The sequence below is a fragment of the Phaenicophaeus curvirostris genome, chromosome 1 (genome assembly GCF_032191515.1).
Source record: "Phaenicophaeus curvirostris isolate KB17595 chromosome 1, BPBGC_Pcur_1.0, whole genome shotgun sequence".
Classification (NCBI taxonomy): domain Eukaryota; kingdom Metazoa; phylum Chordata; class Aves; order Cuculiformes; family Cuculidae; genus Phaenicophaeus; species Phaenicophaeus curvirostris.
In genome coordinates this window covers 67,856,528-67,877,408 of record NC_091392.1, presented here as the reverse complement: position 1 = coordinate 67,877,408, position 20,881 = coordinate 67,856,528, and the positions used below count along the sequence as shown (strand labels likewise).

Genomic DNA, 20,881 nt, shown 5'->3' with positions numbered 1-20,881 from the left:
TTTCTTCCACATCAAAAAAAGAAAAATACAGTACAGCTCTATAAGTAAATATGACATATTTTAAACACAGAAATAAAACCAGAATCAAGTGGATCTATCTCTAAGGCACTTGACATTGAAGTCTGTTATTGTCTCTCTTACACATAGTTTTTCTCAGATACAGGTTTGCAAGGGCTAGGCCAGTAAGACTGGAAAGTTGCAAGCATGTAGTAAGCTATAAACAGACAGAATCATGTATGTCCACATCATTATAAGGTGTTCAATGCCTAATTCTTGCACATCACTAGCTTTTAACTCATCTCTGTTTGATGATCCAAAATTAATTTACCCAGTCAGTTGTCACTTCTTAATATCTTTGTCAATAAAAACAGTAACAGATGGCTTCATGAATTCCTGCTGGAAAATTTGGTACCTTTCTCATTCTAGTTTGTTCTAAAGGTAATTTTTTTTTCAATAATGTCTGTAAAGAGTGTGAATGTGTGTGTGTATGCAAGAGTGTTTTGCTGAAAAGGACTGCCCACCATTTCCTACAATGGTGTAGCTCCACCGACAACAGTATCAGCAGCTGCCTAGCCTGACAGCCTTCTGTAGGTCTATGACGCAACCATAAATTCTCAAAAAAAAAAAAATTATATTTGGTCGAGTTGCATGCTGTGCATCAGCACAAAAGTTAATGGAAGGAATCGTGACACCCCAGCACCCACAAACTTCAGTGCCAGTTCCTGAGGATTTCCTCACAAGCAACATTTCACCAACAAAGAAAAGGTTTCATTGAGTCCTGGCAATTCTCTTCCCCAACACTGCCTGGCATTTTCACTATCTGTAAGATACTGGCAGTGAAAGACATGCCCCAGGATGGGTATGCTTCTTCACAGAAGGAATTTTTATTAATGCGTGGTTCTGGTCTATAACAAATGCTTGTAGGTAAGGGCTTTATAGCCAGCATTTTGGGAGCAGACACTGCTCTCTGTTTTTTCCTCTTTTTTCCCCCTTCTCCTTTCTTGTGGAGCTGATGTGGATTAAATGTATCTCGGAGACACATATAGCTCAATGAATCACAATAAATATGATACCAATGGCTTCTATTTACAATCCCAGTAAAAACTCTGCATCCCACCAACCAAATCAGGAACTTAGCATAGCAGCAACCAGAATTATTTTAATAATATTTTTCTTAAACTTTTTATAAAGTGTGTGTAAGTTTCCATCAAACCAGATGTCAAACTCAGCAAGAACACCAAATACAAAGCCAAACTCCTTTGCTAAATATTAAACACAATATTCTGTAACATCATGAACTCAGACATCTCACTCTATGATAACTTGTTTGCACAATTCCTTCTAAAATGAGCCTGATCATATTGAGTGTAACTTGGCAGGGACTCTTCAAAGTCAGCAGAGTACTGCCAACTGCCGTCAAGCAAGGATCTCACCAACAGTTCCATTTCTGCACATCTTAAAAATGATAAATGAAAGATAAGTCAATAAAACTGCTAGCATTTTCTTCTCTAAGGTATTCTAAGGTTTGAAAAAGTCTTCTCTTTCAAGTGTAAGCATAAAATGTATGCTTGAATAATAGCAAGATTGGGACTTGGGCATTAAAAAGGAACAATATGCTGTGCTACTGCTGCCCCATCATCCTTATCACCCGTCGTGTATGTGTATTAGGTACATGAAGGGTGGGGGCAGGTGGGGTAATTGAATCTTACAGATTCAAAGCCTAAGTCTATCACTAAAAAGGGTTAGAAAGAAATCCTGCGCTCTCCTACTCTACCTGCTACGGTATCAAAAACCCTAGTGCTCCAGGGGATTTTATGGGGTTTTCTATCATCTCAGGCTGCATGGCCGCTGCTCAAGACAACCTGCTGATCTAACTGGGCCAATTACCTATACCAAGAGCCAGACAGATGTACTAGGAAACTGTGATCCCTGATACACAGGTTTCATAACAGAACCACCTTGTGAGGTCTGTTGAGCTGTATAGATGAAATTTTTCTCTATTACGTCTGTCTAACTCCACTGGAAGTGATTACATTCCGAGAAAAAGGTGGAAACAAAATGTAGCTCACACTCTCGAGTCTGGGAGATAGGATTACAGAAATTATTAGCTGGCTGCTAGGAAGTCTCCAGAGCACTGTACCAACATAAGTTTATAAGCTTACAGCACTGTCAAATGAGCAGGGACTGATGGGGGACTGCTCACTGCACATCCCAAACCAGGTAGATTAAAAACATAAGTCTTGCTCATTGCATTGTCTGAGGTTTTCTGAAAGGCCTTCTAAACAGAGAGAAAAAATGGGGGGTGGGCTTCAAAACTTTAGTGGCCCCTATGAATAGTGTGGGAGCAGAAAGACAAGGACAGTACACAGATAATGGACACTTACTGCACATCTCCCACAGAGGATGTGCTCCTGGTAATACCCTAGCTTTTTCACTATATGCAGAGTTGGCTGTTTTTCTCTAGTTAGAATATCTAAAACTTTCACTACTGGGTTAATCAGAAGAATTCTGCCTCATAGTTAAGAGTAAGGATGTGGAGGGGTAAAAAACACCTGCTCTGTTTTATGTCACCTTTAGGCTTTCTCAACCCTGAAGTTTGTGAAGGAAAGGAGAGCACTTGAGTCATGAAGAAATTTAAGATCTGCTCTCACAGCTGCCATAGATTTGAATCAGCTACAAATAGCTCTCCACAGGACACTTGGAAGCCTGGGATCATTGGCCACCTTGGTCTGTAACATTTCCTAGCTGTCACAGGGGCACAGCACATGCTCAGATAGTCAATGTGCATAAAATACTCCCCTTTATATCAATGGTATTTGTTGTAAGCCACAGTCAGCAGCCTGCAGCTGAAACAGAGAGAATAATGTGATAATTCTTTCATGTTACCCCAGAGAGGCAAGGACAGTTTACTTCTGTTTTCAGTGGTACAAAAGTCTTGACGATCCTTCAATGAAAGATGCAAAACAGCCTGGAAGAGTAACTGTGTTTTTAAACCATCTGATAATTACCAGTGCAATATGAAGAGAGTAAGTCAAAACAGTAAATTCAGGGAGAACATGACACTATCTGCAGCTTGGTCTATTATTGAATAGAGTTGTATATTAGAGGCAGTGCTTGTATAGCTATATTGCTGGGAGCCACCCATAAAGACACCTAGAAAAGACACATGGGAGGAAAAAGCCCTCTTTCTTTACACGAGTTTTATTTTATGTATAAGTTATTCCTTCTCTTCAGAAATCACACACAAATGGAAGGAACAAAAATCAGGCAGGTATGAAGAAAATAGATCTGAATAAAATCATCACCAAGTATCAGTGGATTTACAGGCAGGTAAAGAATCTGCAATACCTGCAATACTTATATTTGTATCAGTATGTTTTTAAACTAAAGTTTACTGCCTTGTACACAGCATTTCTTGCCAAGATGCATGTGCAGTGTACAGCCAAGGCACTGAAGAGGCTTGGAGCTATTTCCATAGCAACAGACTGTGGTGAGGTAATACACCTGAGATACTAATGACCTCAGCATGGAGTCTGGATGCTCACAGATAAATGAAATGAGATGGCTAAAAATTTTTACATTTCAGTAGCATTTTTTAATGAGCAGAATACTTTTTTTCTTTGAATCACCTCCTAGGGCATATATTTTTGTTACAAACATAAAAAAAAAAACCAAAGAAAGAAAAAAAGCCATTTACGTATCCTCAGGAAAGCTGACACAAGCAGGAATTTTTCTCTTTTTGTGCTTCTGCACTTACATTTCCTGACTGTGCACACTGAATTTCATAAAGAGCTCTTATTTACTTCCATGGGTTTTAGCTTAGGACCACCATGAAGATCTAGTTTCCCTTCTGGCCGCCTTCCTTGTGTCCTTCCTCACAAGAAATTCCCCAGTTCATTTTTGTCAATGAGAACAAGAACTACCAGAGTGTCTTTAAATATATAACACTGATCTGCAATGGCATGGAAGATGGCAGGCAACATTTAAAATTAACATATTAAAAATCTTATTATTTGAAACTGAAGAACTGTATGCCAGATCTTGCCATGGCTCTGAAGAGTCTCCCAGCCTGCTGCAGTACTGCCTGACTTCCCTCAGTCTGGCAGAGGAAGACTGGGATTGACTGAAGCAAGGTCGCCTTTCGTATAGACCAGGAGATGTGAAACTGCCATTCAGAAAATGCCTCCTCCACAGGGTGGTCCTTGTCCTCACTTGCACATTTTTTCATAGGCCAGTTTGCACATGCTGTGCGGAGGGCAGCCGTGGCTCAAGCTGGAGCACAGGATTCTTTTGGCTGCCCACATTCAGCAAGCAGAGGAGCTCAGCCCAGACCACTCTCCGTTTCCCCTCCCCCCAGCTATGTGCTTCTGCATAAGCAAATAAAAGAGTGAATGAGACAGGACTTTAAAACAGACTTGGACCTGCACTTGACAAGGTAGACACAGCCAGCCCCATAAAACATAAAAAAGGAATGAAACCAACAGATAATATTAAAGTTGGCCTATTTTCTGGTTTATCCAAGAATAATTTTCTCTCAGCTCTTCCCTCTTATAAGTCAAACCTCTTGCTGATTTCATGGAGATGTAATAATTGTTAATAAAGAACAAATGTTTCTCATTTGCAAATTATCTTGTTATGATAGATAGTCAACTACATCACCAGTTCCTAAAGCTGTGCCTTCTTCCAGGGCTCTATACAAGTTACTGCTGAAAGCCAAGTTCTAACAGAAAACCACTCTACAAAGTCCGAGAATATGAACTTAAATCCTGACTGCACCAAGCCAGTGGTTATATCAATGATGATTTACAGGAGAGCAGTTAACCCTGCGTTCCCACTGAATTCCATAATGAAATTATAAAAGTAAAGTGTTCCTCCCACCTTCACCAATCCAGTGCCAATACCAGGGCAGCCGGCAGCAGGGATGTGGCCTGCCTCGCATTACTTGCTGGGCTGAAGAATATCTGGGCAGCTGGGAAAATGGGCTGCAGACACCTGAAGGAGGTCCAACATCTAGGCAAAAGTATCTAAAAGCTTGCAGATAGGTTTGGCAGCAAAGGATTGTCAGATGAAGATCACTTCTAAACAGCAGGGACCATGTTTTGCCAAGACAGCCATATTTAGACAAGAGCTTTTCTTTCTAATCACCTGCCTTTTTATTTTGTTTTCTGACATACTCAAACCAATACCTAGCCAATTGGTACTTTTCTTCTTGAAAATGTTTTTCATCAAAATTTAGGAAAGATCTTTTTTCTATAATACTCTTTCTAAACAAATTACTTTAGAAGTTAATAAATTGATTTAAGCCTCTCTTCAGCACCTCTTTGAAAGGGGGAAGGTGCGCTTTCACTACAAGGAAACAACTACATTTAACATGGTCAAAACCCCAACACTGCCTCAATTTCTCAGTGAGAATACTTCAGCAAAAGTTGGTGAGGGGGCTGGAGAGCAGGTCTTATGAGGAATGGCTGAGAGAGCTGGGGTTGTTTAGCCTGGAGAAGAGGAGGCTGAGGGGAGACCTCATTGCTCTCTACAACTACCTGAAAGGAGGTTGTAGAGAGGAGGGTGCTGGCCTCTTCTCCCAAGTGACAGGGGACAGGACAAGAGGGAATGGCCTCAAGCTCCGCCAGGGGAGGTTTAGGCTGGACATTAGGAAAAAATTCTTCACAGAAAGGGTCATTGGGCACTGGAACAGGCTGCCCAGGGAGGTGGTTGATTCACCTTCCCTGGAGGTGTTTAAGGCACGGGTGGACGAGGTGCTAAGGGGCATGGTTTAGTGTTTGATAGGAATGGTTGGACTTGATGATCCGGTGGGTCTCTTCCAACCTGGTTATTCTATGACTCTATGAAAACTATCACACTTTCCATTTTAAAAAGGTCATTAACATGTAATACAGTACTGACTAGAGGAAGTAGAAATGGGCACCAGGATTTGCGCTTTGGTGTGGCTGTGACGGGATTCCACTCCACAGGTGCCATGGAAGTAGGTGACCCAGTCGTTGTTAGAACCCTCAAAAGGGGAAATGCAACCACGTAGCAAAACCCCTGCAATGGGGAGCAAATACCCCATAGAGACATATGGCTAGTGCTCCACAGCAAGGGGGTATTGGTTAGCTCTTGCTGTGTTAAGTGAGTGCCAACCCTCTGGGGCAGAGGTTAATGAAATAGGGTTGAAGGGAGCAGAGCAACCCACAAACTTTAAGACCAGTCCTTCTTACCAATGATTTAGCAAAGAATTCTCTGTGCTTATTTCATAGGACAGGGTAGGCATATAGGCTTACCATATAACTGCTAATTTTCAGCTGCCTGCTTTGAAAATCCACCAAGCTTTGTTTTCGTTTTGTGCATGAGAAATCAGTCTGTGAAGTGGCAGATAATTACTGGTGATGCTGAGAAATAAGTCAGTCTAAAGATAAATGCACGTGGCACAGAAGCAGAAAAAAAAAATCACTTTGTGAGTGTCTTGAAAATTAAAGTATACGCAAAATCCTAGCTAATTCTGGTCACGTCATGAGCAGAGCACAGGCTTGCCCTGCCACAGACGTATCACCCTCTGCAGGGAAGGAGATTTTCTGATGAGAGAACTGGGTCAGTAGAACTAGAGCCCACGCTTCTCACTTCAGCAGTTTAAACACAAGCCAAGTCAGTGCTTAAACCCTAGCCTCTTACCCGAGGAATGTGAACAGATGCCATAGTGAGACAAATCACAGATAAAACCTTTTTTTTTTTGCTGGTTTTAGTTTTACTTTTTTTTTTTTAATTTTACTTTACCTGAATTTCCTTAGAGTTTGGTGCAAAAATTCAACAAACAACCCCATTTTAGTATGTGGCACAGAATATAAGCTTCTCCTCATGAATATTTATAAACCGTAAACTATAATCATTTGCGTTGCTCACTTCATGCTAAAAAAGAAAGTGTCACATTCTTTTCACTTAACTTACTCGATATTTCTATTGATGTTGATAGGTCTACCTGGATTTGAAAGCAAACAGGATTTGGCTTCTGTAAGTATATGATTTCAGATAAGACTATACTGATAGGCCTCAATATTATAGTTTTACAGCAGAAAGACTCACGTTGAATACAGAGATGGAAAGGATATTACAATGTGGAAGTGTCATTTACTGTAATTAAAAGTACCAAATAATGTTTATGATCCTTTCCTCTTAGCAGCTGCTCAAAAATTTAATGCTAATGAAAAAGCATATTTTGGAACAATGCTGTTTTATTGCAATCATCCTCAAATTCCTGACCTTCATGAAGGTCGTTTAGTGGACTGAAAAAAGGACAAATGGGTGTAACTCAGCAGAAGAAACAACTGTAGTGCAAAGAGAATAGGAATACTTGGTCCCTGATGTATGAGACTGAAGGTCAAAGAGTCCACAAGCCAATTCACAGAAAAGGCAAGTTATAAAATTTGCTTCTCAGTACTGGTTAAACTCTCATCTACATCATAGGACTATGGTTTGGAGAGCCCATCCACCTTTTTTTTTTTTTAATTACTTCATGAATCATTTCCTCTGGAGCCATTTTATACCTGTGCTCTGCCAACTTCTAAAAGAAATCAGAGTAGGGTCCCTGGAGACTACTCTCATCTCCTTGAGATTTCCAATGGTTCTTTTTCACAGTGAAATCAGAAACACACAGAGAATATTTGTGGCTTGAGGCATTTGGTACTTTCATTTCTAGGATGAGAAATTTATGCAAATTCACACACAATAATAAAGAACTTTGAAGCTACTAAGATGTCCTTTCGCCGCCAAAGGGTTGATGGGAATTGAGTATTTTCTTTAAGTGGCTTACCCTTTCCTGTGTAAAACACTATTTTTTCTCTTGCAAAATTCTGTTTTATAGAAATTCCTATTAAAAGCACAGCCTTAAATAATAATAAACCCTGTTGTCACATTCCTGTTGGTACTACCAGTTTAAACAACAATTGCTCTTATAAGCACAGAATGCATCATGCTGAACACAGCGCTGTTACCTGAGGGATGTTGCTTTTGGCCCTTTGTGGCTGTATGCTTCATATAAAATGAGATTTGCAGAAGAGGAAATTAGACAGCCAGCTCCAATTGAATTGCAATGAGATTTGAGGACCTATTTCCCATAAACCTTGAAAGCTGTAGTCAGGATCATGCTCTAGCATGCGGGTAAATGAAAAACGCTATTCTGACTGTTTCCTGTTATCTGGTAGTGTGTAAATGTGCTGGTTGGCTGCAGTCTCGTAACTCTCTCCTCACCCTGGAAGCCTACACCATTTCACTTCCTGGAGGGTGGGGGCACCCAATTTTATTCTAAGCTGAACTGACCAACTTCTTCATTGTTAGAATTGGCTTTGGGCAACTGGTTACTGAATTAAGCTGCTTTTCTTTAGCCTATTTCTGTTCTGTAAAACATATCTTCATTTAACTCTTCCCTTTCTAGCAGCAATCAGATTTGATGATTTGTCTTTTTCATTTGTTTTGGGTTTTTTTTATTTTTTATTTTTTTTCCCCATGTGTAATATTTGCAATAATATTCAGACAATTGACCAGGGAAAATTTCTACAGACAGGAAGAAAAATCCATAGTTTTTGTAAGCATATGTGAATATCACACTTTCTGTGAAGAGAAAAAAAATGGAAAATTGGTAAAGGTAGAGTGGAGAAGCTGGCTTTACTATAACAGTTGGTCCTGTTAAAGCCTGCTCCACAGAAACACATTTGTATTTTAAATGATGGATAATCAAGCAGACCCAAAGGGGACCGAACTAGTTCAAGCATTGCACAACATCCATCTTTCACTCTTGGAGTTGTTTTCCTCTGAAATACAACTGAGGTATCAGAGAAATATCACATCCAAGCTATCAGGGAAACGGGAAACCTATTCACAAAGTTGACAGACAGCATGTAGTTTCCATACGGCTAGCCTTATTCTACTGTATATTATCTACCATGCATTCATTAAAGAGTATAGATCAAACTCCACTCCTCTCTACCCTCCTTCCCTTTCTCTATTGTTTTGCGCTTTCTAGTCAGATCTTCCAGAGAATTTTTGGTTCCAACCCATCCTTATATAAAATTCAAATGAACCCTGTTGGTCAGAAAAGAGACCACCAGAGGGTTTACTAAGCCAAACAGGAGAGCAGAGCTAGCCAGCTTACCTGCAATAGGTTAGTGACCTCCAAAATTTAATTGGAAAGAGGAAGGGAAACCCCACAACTAAATTATTTGAGTGATTCAGGTGAATAAAATACTGTACTTCTGCTTGAGGCATTAAGAAGATGCAAAGGGTGACAAGATGAGAAGTTAATGGCTCTCTCCGTCATCCAAAAATGTAACATGGTTGTGTTTGGATAGCAAGAAATGTACGTTTGGTATCAGTAGTAGTATTTGGTCACAGAATCCCCGTCCTTTACAAATCAAAATCAAAATGGAAATTCCAGTAAAGAGGCAGTCTTACTCTTTGCAAGATGTTATAGATAAAGCCCAACTGATCAAACTGGAAACAATTTAAGTTATTTAACTGTGAACTCCATTTCTACAAAAAGAGGGGTTTCAGATCATGGTGTACTGTTAACATGTTAAGTGTCTTTCCATATTCCATTAAGAAAAGCTCCAAATCTCTCCATATCTATTAGAAGTGCAATCTTGTTTCCATTGCCTGGAGAAGCAGTAGGTAATTACAAGACAGACAGAATAGCTGGAGGAAGATAAGAAAAATCATTATGTCACACAACCTTGAACTAGGTTGATTGCATACTAAAAAGCTACATTGTGAAGACTTACCTCTAGTGAAGTCAATGGCAATGCTCCTACCAGCTTCACTTGGGAAAAGTTTTATACAAAGGTTTACTTACTGTATGCTTGGGTCATCCTAGAGCATTTATAAAGGTTATGGTAGTTATTAATGTGGTGTCTAATTAAGGTTTCTATGATCTCTATGTAATCACTTATAATTTACAGTACTGCAGGAGAAATTGAGTCAAAATTATGATTTTATTTTTCCCAAGCATTAAAGTCCCAGTGGGGAGGGAAGAGGAAAAAAAGATACTTTTGTATCTATTTATACATTAGATCTTTGTTTTGAAATTTTGTAGATGCACAAAACTTCAAGGCAAAGCCATGGAAATGACAAAACAAAAAAGTTAATTAGTCCCTTCTCTCATTTTCTCTTTTGGAAATGTCTTATTGTCTTTCCTGTCTCACTTTTTGGAGGCATTTCTACTAACGTCACTTAAAATTTGATGCCTAAAATATTTTTTTAGGACTTCAGAAATCACAGAATGGCAAAAATCATGCGACCAAAAAGAAAGGCTGTAGTTCTACCACCGTTTGAGAAAAAAACTAAATTGCTGATGGTTCATATATTGTACCATGACCAACCCACATGGAGACATGATGCAGTCCCTGGCCCCGAGAACACTCATTTCCCAATAGTAATAGCAGGAGCAAATGCAGAGGATCTTGCTATGGACACAAAGTACTTGATTTACACCAAGAAGTGCCCTTCCCCAGGATAGAACTGCAGCGTATGGAATCATTTGCAGTGGCATCTTCAGTGTAGGTGGGCATTTTGTCTCTGGAACTATGAATTTGGCAGCTTTCTTACGTAGAAAACTTAGTTAGGTATAAAGATATTGCCTTTCCAGGCAAGTAAAAATTAGCCAGCTGCAATTGTAAGAGCTGGCGTCTTTTAAATTCTTCTTTCTTTCTGTGGAGTCTTCAGCAAAATCTTAGCTATCAGGTACAAAAGATATACAAACAACTGGATGCAAACCTCATGTTCATCTTCCTGGTAGTGTCCAGATAACCCTGCAGTAATTTCCCCTCACAATCAGGTAAATAATAGACTCCTGGAGGGATGGAACTTATGTGCAACTTGTCATGTAAGTAGAGAATAATTAATTACACTCTTATTTACAGTTTGCCTGATAAGAGCATTAAATGGCAAATAACTAGAAGCATTCCAAGGTGCTGAAATGTTTGCTCTCACCCACTCAATGTGTAAACACAAGGGGAATTAAATTAATTTGGCGCTGACTTGTGCTATGGTCCCTCATAGTGATGGAGCTTGGCTTTTGCAAAACAGGAATCACAGGTGTCTCCATCCTGAAGGTGAAATCAAGTTTTGTTGGTGCTCTACAAGGCAATAAAATGTTCTAAATACATCAGCAGCCTTAAAAGTCATAAAACTCTGATTATCTACTCTGAGGTCCTAAAGGACCATACAGGACCTACAGGTCCATACATTACTCAGATTCTGTGCTCAGATGCGTTCTTGATTCTTCTGAATTTTCTCAGTTCAGCTAGTGTTACGTGTCCCTAGCTCTGCTTGCATTTATAAACCTCAGCACTTACATCAGGAGTAAATCAGGAAATTCAGCTACTCACTTGCCTCACTAATTACAAACTCACAGATTTCTGAAAAAAACCCGAGAAAATAACTTCACAGGGAAGAAAAACTGGAACACACATCCCCCACCCCCCACCCCCCCCGAAAGAACTTAAAACAGGAATGGAACAGTTACAATATTCTTGCCATATTCACTTACACCCAGTTTAAACTTTCACTCTGGTAGAACGAGGACATCTGTAACAGGTCTCTAATACCTATCTGACAAAGTGAAAATGCAGTCACATTAAGACCTCTGCACTTGTCAGTGAAACACGTAAGTTGTTCTTATGCTTAGTAAAAATGAGAATCTAAGATTTCCGATTGTAGTCATAAAAGTAAAATAAAAAGCAGAAAGGCAAAAAAAGAAGAGAAGCAGGCTTCTTTTACTTGAACCATGAAAAAGTAATTCCCTGGGATTAGCATACTTTATTTCCTTTGCATATTCTTTATTGGAATTAATTTCACTGCATTTTGATAATGATCTCAACTCATCAAGTGAAAATAAATTGATGCCAAAAAACGTTACGCTAATAGGAATAAATGGCTTTAAGGGACTGGAAAGTGGATATATGGCCTCTTTTACAAGTCACTACTTAATCCATCTGCAAGGGCATTAGAGGACAAACACGGCTGCTTTCTTGTGGCAGTAGATAAACCAATCTGTGACCTGCAGCTATGAGTCTCATCCCTAAAAACCGGAGGGGAGGGGGGGAGGAGGGGGGAGAGGCGGCTGCAATATAAGCAGCAGCCTCAGCAGAAGTGAAGGTGGGACTGGCAAAGGAAGCATTTTACTTGCATGTGCTATGGCAAAGGCATCTTTCACAAATCCGATAACTAACCAAAGCAATGCCTGTGCAGAGATGTAATTATGGGCCAGGGTGGAGGCACAAGGAAGGAAGGAAATTCTGCCTTTCCATAGAAAAGATGTTTAGGTGTCAGTTACCCAGTTCTTGATTTTTTTTATTTTTTTTTTTATGTGAACAAAGGGAAGAGCAACAAAAGTGAGAAGGATTCCCATGGGCCAAATTACGATCAAGCTAAATTGAGTGATGGCCCTAGAAATGATAGCCCTCTGCAAGGTATGTATGCAGTATAGCAAACTCTCTCCCATAAACCTAGCAAGAAAAACTACTTATCCTTTTCTGTAAAGTAGTGGGAGATTGGCAGCTGAAATGGAAATATTCACATGGGTATTAACTATTATCATTTACTGCTGCTATTATTCAGTTTTGGAGAGGAAGAAACCTTTCCTAGCCACCCAGTTTATTCAAGAAATATTTGTTTAAAATGATATTACCATAGGATTCAGGCATTACTTTATAAAACTTCATATCTTATGGGCCTTGACATATGTTTAATTCTCAGGCAGCATTTGAGCCTTTTTTTCCCTGCCCATACTATTTTATCTATGCTTCTTATGCCATGTTATGAATAATAGAAATGCATACAGTAAGTACAACTTGCAATAAATGCAATTTATTATATTATTCTGTTTTGAAAGGAATAAGAAACTTGAACCAATAATCTAGAAAATAAAATTGCCTATGACAAAAAGAGACAGAAGAGACACAAATCTGCTCCATCTTGAAAAACAAAGCAATCACACAATCTTATCCACATATTTTACCCATTGGCACAGTCTGCTGACCCACTTCCTTGAAACTCAGGCACCAGAAATTAATTGCATCCAGAAGGATTTCTGCAAACCACATCTCCAGCCTTGTTTGTTTCAAAGAGCTGTCAAGTTCATATCACACTTCAAAGACTAATTTCAGCCTTTCAAGGGGTGTGCACCAATTTGTTTGAGTCTCAAAATTGTGTTTTGTAAAACAATAGCAACAATACAAAAATCAGAGAATAGGAAAAAATAATATGTAGCCTGATGTGAACACAAATATTTTAGGAATACTTATTACATTTAAAGAACGCACAATAAACATGAACAAAAAAACCCCAAAAGTAAAATAAAAACCAAACCCTTTTTTCTTCTGCATAAAGGAACCACCACAACACCATGCTAGATCATGAGAATCAAATTAAAACAAGCTTTTAAAATAATCAAAATTACCAAATTGAACCCAGAAAGGAATAGGAAGTGAAACAATGTAATTTCACTGTACACTGTAGGAAGAAGCATCTAAGAATACATATGAATGAAAACCCAAGTGCTTTAAAGCTGATTTTACTTGTGCTCTTAATACTTTAACTTATGAGAAGCAGGTAGCATGTTTTAGAAATGATTCTTATATGAGTTAGGTTAAGTTTTAATAAACATTAAGTACAGGAGGAACTGATGCTATTGTTTCTCCTGCAGCTTAACATGAGCCCTCTGCACCACTTCCTGCAGTGCCTTTCATGGATTGGGTAACACAGATTAAAAGACTGTGGAGAAATCTAATCAACTGCTTGCCAAAATCAGTGAAAATTTCTTACCTACTTGAATAGGGTTTAATAAAAGGAGTAAGAGACTAGGGACAACACCACAATAACCAGCACAAATAATCTGGGAAACCTCCACATTTTGTGGAGATCCAAAAACTGAAGGCTGATGGAATCACATCACCTTATGACTGTACTCCAAGCCTTATGCATTTGTCTTGTGATACTGAAAATCCAACAGAAGTTATGTTTTCTCTAGTCAGAGCAGACTAATTGCATGGCTTAGTAAGTTCTCCAAAAATCAAGTTAGTTTTTCTAAAAACACACAATTAAATATCTTAATGGTTTTGGAGAGAAGAGGGGAATCAAGTGTTTGACAAGAAGCCTCTTGTTTACTTCTAGATGAATAATACAACACAGTTTGAACAGGTACATTATAACATGTCCTTAAATGGGTTGTCAGCCTTGTTTTCTTCTGCATAAGAAAGCCGTGCTTTTAAATGCATGAGATTAAAAACTATATAATTTATAAATTGGACAACCTTTTTAACAGGTTAGATAAGTAACTTAAAGTTTGTGTGCCTGTACACTCTTTTCAGATGTGCAAAGTTATGTGTTCTCAGTAGTTTCTGCTACTAGACAGAGAACAGTTTCTCTCACGCTTCTAAATTGGAAAAGTGCTCATTGAAACGGGAACACAACAGAAAAAATAAACATTGGCCAAGCTCCTTTCTCCACCTCCAAAAAAATTTAAGTGGAAGGTCACGAACAGGTATTTCTTTATTTCATCGAGGCTTTCTTGGCTTAACTTGTAATATGTAGAAGGGAAGGAGGACTGACTAGGTTTCAGCCATCATCACTAAGACTTCAGAGTGAAATTCTAACTCCACAAAGGCAGTCGAAGTCAATTCTGGATTTTAAAAACAGGGTTGTTGCTTTAATATTCACCTCCCATTCAAGTTCTTTTAAATCTCCAGAGCTTTGAAAACCTTAGTCCAAATTATTTCATTCAAAACTGCTGAAATTACCCAGAAGCTTTCATGAACAAGAGATACTGAAATTCATCTGCTTTTTGCAGCATAAAATCATATGCAGCCCGAAAGGTGTGTTTAAGAGATATGAACTTCAGTTACAACATCCAACGAGTCTAATGGGAGTTTCAAAATTATAGTGGAACCAGAGGCTAGGCAGCACTCTGATGCCTAATATATGCTACAGATAGAGCTTCTAATAGCAGGTCTGAACTTTGCAAACACTATGCAAGGTTTTGGCTCCTATGGAGTGCAGTTCTATATTTCCCCTTCTATTGAAGGGGGCAGAAACAAAATAACAGCTGGAGAAAAATGTGGCACTGAGAAAATACTAGAATCATAGAATCACAGAATAACCAGGTTGGAAGAGACCCACCGGATCATGGAGTCCAACCATTCCTATCAAACACTAAACCATGTCCCTCAGCACCTCGTCCACCCGTGCCTTAAACACCTCCAGGGAAGGTGAATCAACCACCTCCCTGGGCAGCCTGTTCCAGTGCCCAATGACCCTTTCTGTGAAAATTTTTTTTCTAATGTCCAGCCTAAACCTCCCCTGGCGGAGCTTGAGGCCATTCCCTCTTGTCCTGTCCCCTGTCACTTGGGAGAAGAGGCCAGCACCCTCCTCTCCACAACCTCCTTTCAGGTAGTTGGAGAGAGCAATGAGGTCTCCCCTCAGCCTCCTCTTCTCCAGGCAACTAACAACTCTTATTGCCAGTAGCTGAAAGTTTTTTCTTGAATAACGGGGTCAAAGTGAATGTACAATGTTTCCAGACATCCATCCTTCTAGCACCATGTACCAAACTCCTAGGAGCAACTATGCTATCAATTTGGCACTGGAACAGGCTGCCCTGGGAGGTGGTTGAGTCGCCTTCCATGGAGGTGTTTAAAAGATGGGTGGATGAGATGCTGAGGGGCATGGTTTAGTGATTGATGGGAATGGTTGGACTCAATGATCCAGTGATTCTATGATTCTGTGATAATAAAGTTGAAAGCTGTTGTCAATTGTCAAACTGTAATGATTTTTTGAAGCACAAAGAAAGAAAATCTCCAAAGATCTTGCCATGCACTGCTAGAAAAACTGTACCGCTCACTTTTCCACATAATTTACAGAAATCTTTAAAATGAAATTTGATTTGAATTCAAGGATGCGGGGAAATTTCCAGCACTGTCTTTTATTAGGTATTTGTTGCCCCATAAGCCCCTCTGTCCCTGCTGTCATGTGAGCCAGAAAAGCCAGCACAGGACAACCCAAGCCATAAGGGGAAGGTACTCCTGCACACTGGCCACTGGTTGGACCCCAGGGCAGTAGGGAGCTGCTTCCAGAAAGCCACAAGTTGCCTTGAATTCATCTCACCCCAGCTGAACCTATCCAAAATTCGGGCACCTGGTCTGAGCAAGTTGGATTCATGCTCTCCGAACAGAGGTGACTGGCTCTGGAGGGTAAATTATCACCTATATGAAACATCCCAGATGATGAACAAAGATGTTCACTTTCCTCCACTAAGCATGCAGCAAAATCTACAGCTTGGGCCCAGGCTGTACCCATCTTTTTGATGGCTAATGTGAAGGAAAAATCTCACCACAGACACAGGCCTCACCTGCAATGGACAAATCCCAGAAAGCAGTTTCTCCTCCTGTGAGAGGAGGACCCGACGCCAATGGGGACTGGTTATCCATTGCTCCCAGGCGCTCCTATTGCAAATGCAGCTGCACTCCATTGCCAGGCAATTTTAATAAGCTTATGCTGAACAGTCCAATTCTGCTGCTCTTCCCTCATGGAAGCAGTCCCACTGAGTTTAACAGGATTACACATGTGGAAGGGAGTTTGGCCCTGTGCCCGCTAGCTATGGAAACACTGTTTTCCATGCAGGCTGCACCTCAGCTGCCTACTCACTGGCTGAAGCCCACAGCACCGCAGCTCTGCAGATAATGGTAGCTGACCTGATTAGATTAAAGTCAGTTTAGGTATAAGAGATATAATCATGGATCCCGGTTGCACTACAGACCCATCAAGCCAAAGGGCTCAATTGCACTGAAGACCCATCAAGCCAAAGGGACGGTGAGTAATTGCTGCGGGTGCAGGGGACCATTTCAGCTCTTGCCTCCGTGCTTGAGTGTACTGTGTTCATTAAGTCAGTGGTGCACTGGGTCAGGCTGATGCTTTCCTGGCTAACTCTCCACTGACACTACATCTACAGTGCAGAAATTCCCCAAAATAGCAGTGCAGAAGCTGCTCAACCAGGGGAAATCTGATCTGAGTCCACTGATGCCTACAGGAGCCTCCTCTTGAAATGAGCAACTAGAAATGAATTCAGAGGAATTTACATCTAAAGCTCTTGTGCTGCATATGCAAGAGACCAGTTTCTTCTCTTTTTCTTTCAATCTCTACAATCGGTATGGATTAAACAATACAAAGGCATGATCCTGAGGAAGTTAGGGCAGTCGCTGATTTACAGGACTACCCAAGCAAGAAAGGATCATTTTATCTAATTAAGACAGAGCACAGTATTTAAGAGAGAGCATTTGCATTAAAACAGACTATTCAGAATTACAAATGCTGTTGGGTCTGAAATTATGATTGTTAATCTCTCCTCACATAACAATGTTCTGCTGACACACATTGAAAATCACTGTCTTTTGCTTGCAGTAAATGAAGCCATCACTCAAAATGCTCAATTATAAATCTGTATGCAATTTAAAAGGTGAACTTCCTTTAGTTTTACTAAGGGCAGAAGGGCAATGCTGATAGCGTACTACTGATGTTAATGCATTACTTACGACCTAGATTTGGTCTGTATTCAGTAATTCACTCATTCCTGTGATCAGAACAAGCAGCAGTTCTCTCTCTGGGATTCTATTCCCCTCTCTGTAAGTGCACTAGGTGTGCCATTGTTACCCAGAATATATTTTTGAAGACAAAGGGCAGCTAGGACTCAAAATTTCCATGATCACATTCCTTTAACAGCCCCTCTTACACTTCTATAAAATGTGTACATTAGTCAAGTTCTAATAAGATGTCTCAAAAGGATGTATTAATTGATAATAAACAGAAAATAAAGCTCAGTATCCTAATTTGTATATTAATGACAGGAAGGTAAGATTTGTCATTTACAAACTGCAATTAAACACAAGTATGGAATCACTAAAATACAAAATACTTAAACATTAATTTTCATCTTCATATGGAGATGAGGTAGACATTAGCAAGTACGTGGGCCCTAGTGCTAATACTTTCTAGCGCTCTCACATTCCTAAGGTGCCAAGATTTAGTTATTCTTTGTCCTATACTAATCTGCAGAGATGCTTCCACTTCATCAGTAACTCCTACCTGTCTTTGTTGAAGTAAAAAACTCAAAATAACTATTTCCAGAGCAAAGCTGTAGTTTACCAAAATACAGCCAATCAAAGTTTTAGAGTAGCAATTGGTTTGCCAACCCAGTGAATGCTTCCAATTCAGGTCACTTTATTTACTTAATAATGGCAGCTATTTTGAATCTATTTCATCTCCAGACCTTTTCAATTGATGTATATCTAGAATAGTCTTACTTACTAATAATTTATTTCTAGAAATAACCAGAAAGTATAAGAACCATGGTCTTCATCAAAATATCAGCCATCCTTTACTGGCCTTCCTTATTCCTCATTCACAAAGCCCATCAATCAAGTCTGTTACAGGACATGAAAGTCTATAACACCCTATGTTCATGCAGAACCATATTACTCAGACTCCCCAAAAATGTGTAAGACACATTGAAATAGTCACAAAATGGAACTTATCTGAAATTTTCCTATATTGCCTACATTATCTCTCTCTATTTTTATTTTTTTTTTACTAGCACTGATAACAACGCACACATGACTACTCACAGTAGTCCTGTGAGTAGTCACAGGCATTATACTTTGGGAAACACTATTTCTCCCCATTACATATCAAAGTCTTGTAGTCTGTACTCAAGTGGGCCCTGAGGTCTGCAAACCAGTCCAAAGTCCATGTGATCACTGAAGCAAGAAAATTTTCCGGACCTGGCTCAGCCAGGTAGTTAAGGACATCCCCAGGCTTCAGGATGTGGGTCACTTTGACAAAGCCATGTGCTCCAGGTTAAGCACCGCCTGATGGGCTTTGCTCAGATGAGGTCTGTGCCTGCAAGTAGGCACTGGAAGGAAAAAGCCCTTACTTGTGACCCAATCCCTCTGCATTTATAGGTCAAAATATAAGAATGACATTGATTTCAGTGGAGGCAAACTACTGCCTTTCTGGTCCATCTGTAATTATATTAGTGTTTAGGATTAAGAAAATCCAGCTGCTGGACTTGTACAGAAACACACATGCAGATGCTTTTGAAGGCATTAGCAGTGCTTCCTAACACCTTCAGAAGCATAAAGGCAACGCTTCCCTCTTAAGTTATCCTGCATGTGCACAGCAATCTCAGCACTGGGGAGGTTGGATCTACTGCTCATATAAAGGTCCACAGCCTAATAGATCCTACAAGCAGCCTCCAGCCTGTTCTGGCTATCAGACATTCAGAAACTGAGAAAATCTGAAAAGTCATGTAAACACAACTGGACAAAACTTCTGCAAGTAAGAAGAGGAAATATCTATAAAGCTACGTGACTCTTGGCACAGTCCCCTGAGGCTTGTTTGTCCCTACTACTGTGTCCATGCTTCATCTCTGCAGCTCAGACCCTCTCTGCTGCTACATGACCCACATGTCACCTTACACTCCTCCAAAGCCACCACTCTGGTGGCACTGCCTTCTCAGAGACCCCCCACACCGCTGAAGCTACAGAGTTGTTGTGCCATTGACAGGACTCCTCTCTCAAAAGGACTCTTCAACATCACAGCTGCACTTTACAGCTGTTATTAAATTCCTTTTATAATCATAGGCTGTACCTAACACCAGCACTCCATCCACAGACTGGGGGCCTACAATGAAACCCTTTGAGAGTATTCTGCATAAAACATGTTTTTCTGGTTTTAGTCCATTATTTTCTTTCACAAATCAGTAGAATGACTTGATTTTCTTGCAAAATTATAAGAACTTAAAACAATTATATGCAAAAACAAGGCCATATACCTTCCAAAGAAAACATTACTGTTTGCCAATAATATGAGTGATTACATCCCAATCTGTTGTGTGAAAGCACCACTGCTGTAATTGTGGGTTTAGAACTTAGGCAGGGCTTTGGTATAAATCACATAGTCATAGCAATAGTCCTGGAAAACCTATTTTATGGGCCATCAACCTTTCCTGTCATAGAGGAGGACCAATTTATCTACCAGAAAGCTTGGAGTATGATTAATGGAAGGAAGATATGTAATTTAGACAGACATAAATGCCCAAACAAACTTGCATTAAATGCTTTCCAATAAAAAGTGAAGGGAGAGCAGGCATAAAATCAATGTTAAGCTCTTCACAAAGACTTTGGAGCCCCCATTCTTCTAAAGTTAGAGTACAATATTTTGAAGACAAACATCCTCATATTCCTAAGGGAAAAATAATTTCTAGCTTGGGAAAAAAAAAAACACCAACCAAAAACCAAATTGATCTATTTACATTTTACAGTAGAGCATCTACATCAAGGATCTGCTATGTGCCGATTCTGTGCTGGTATCCCAGGGTCAGCTGGCAGTGGTATACAGCCAACTAGTGGTGGTGTGTTGCCTGGAGAGGTTGTGGAGATACATGCTTAGAGATATTCAAAAGCTGTCTGCACACAGTTCTGGGACACTGGCTCTAGGAGGCCCTGCTTGGGTCGAGATGTTAGACCAGATGACCTCCAGAGGTCCCTTCCAACCTCAACTATCTTGTGATTCTGTGAACTGTAACTAGGACAAGGTTATGAAACCCTAGGACTGTTGATTTCAGTTACATTTGGTAAAAATCAGCATAATATCATTGCTTTAGATGAAGTTCATTTGAATTCACAGTGTAGGTGACTAAGCACAGTAATTGGCCCTTTTTTCCCTAAGAAATATGATCTCTATTTGAATAGCAGCTATTTTCACTCAAATAGTCTTTTCATGTAATCATAGTCTTTTTGTGACTATTTAGCATCCCACTAGAACTTAACTATTGAGCTAAATGGCTGCAAAT

At 39.8% G+C, this 20,881-nt stretch overlaps 1 protein-coding gene across 6 annotated transcripts in view; it reads right to left on the bottom strand.

The window, feature by feature from the left end:
* The window catches only part of PTPRO (protein tyrosine phosphatase receptor type O), a 350,703-nt gene that overhangs the window by 115,080 nt on the left and 214,742 nt on the right, over window positions 1-20,881 (bottom strand). Inside the window, exons 1-2 of one of the 6 annotated variants that reach the window (XM_069861808.1) lie at window positions 2,163-2,293; window positions 1,313-1,455 (exon numbers count right to left, since the gene is read on the bottom strand). The exons of 4 other annotated variants lie outside the window; for them this stretch is intronic. In XM_069861808.1, coding sequence (XP_069717909.1) covers window positions 1,313-1,360 — 48 coding nt within the window. In that variant the 5' untranslated portion in view covers window positions 1,361-1,455; window positions 2,163-2,293. Of the gene's footprint in view, window positions 1-1,312; window positions 1,637-2,162; window positions 2,294-20,881 lie in introns of those variants that run through there. One more of the 6 variants, XM_069861814.1, reaches the window with a different exon arrangement.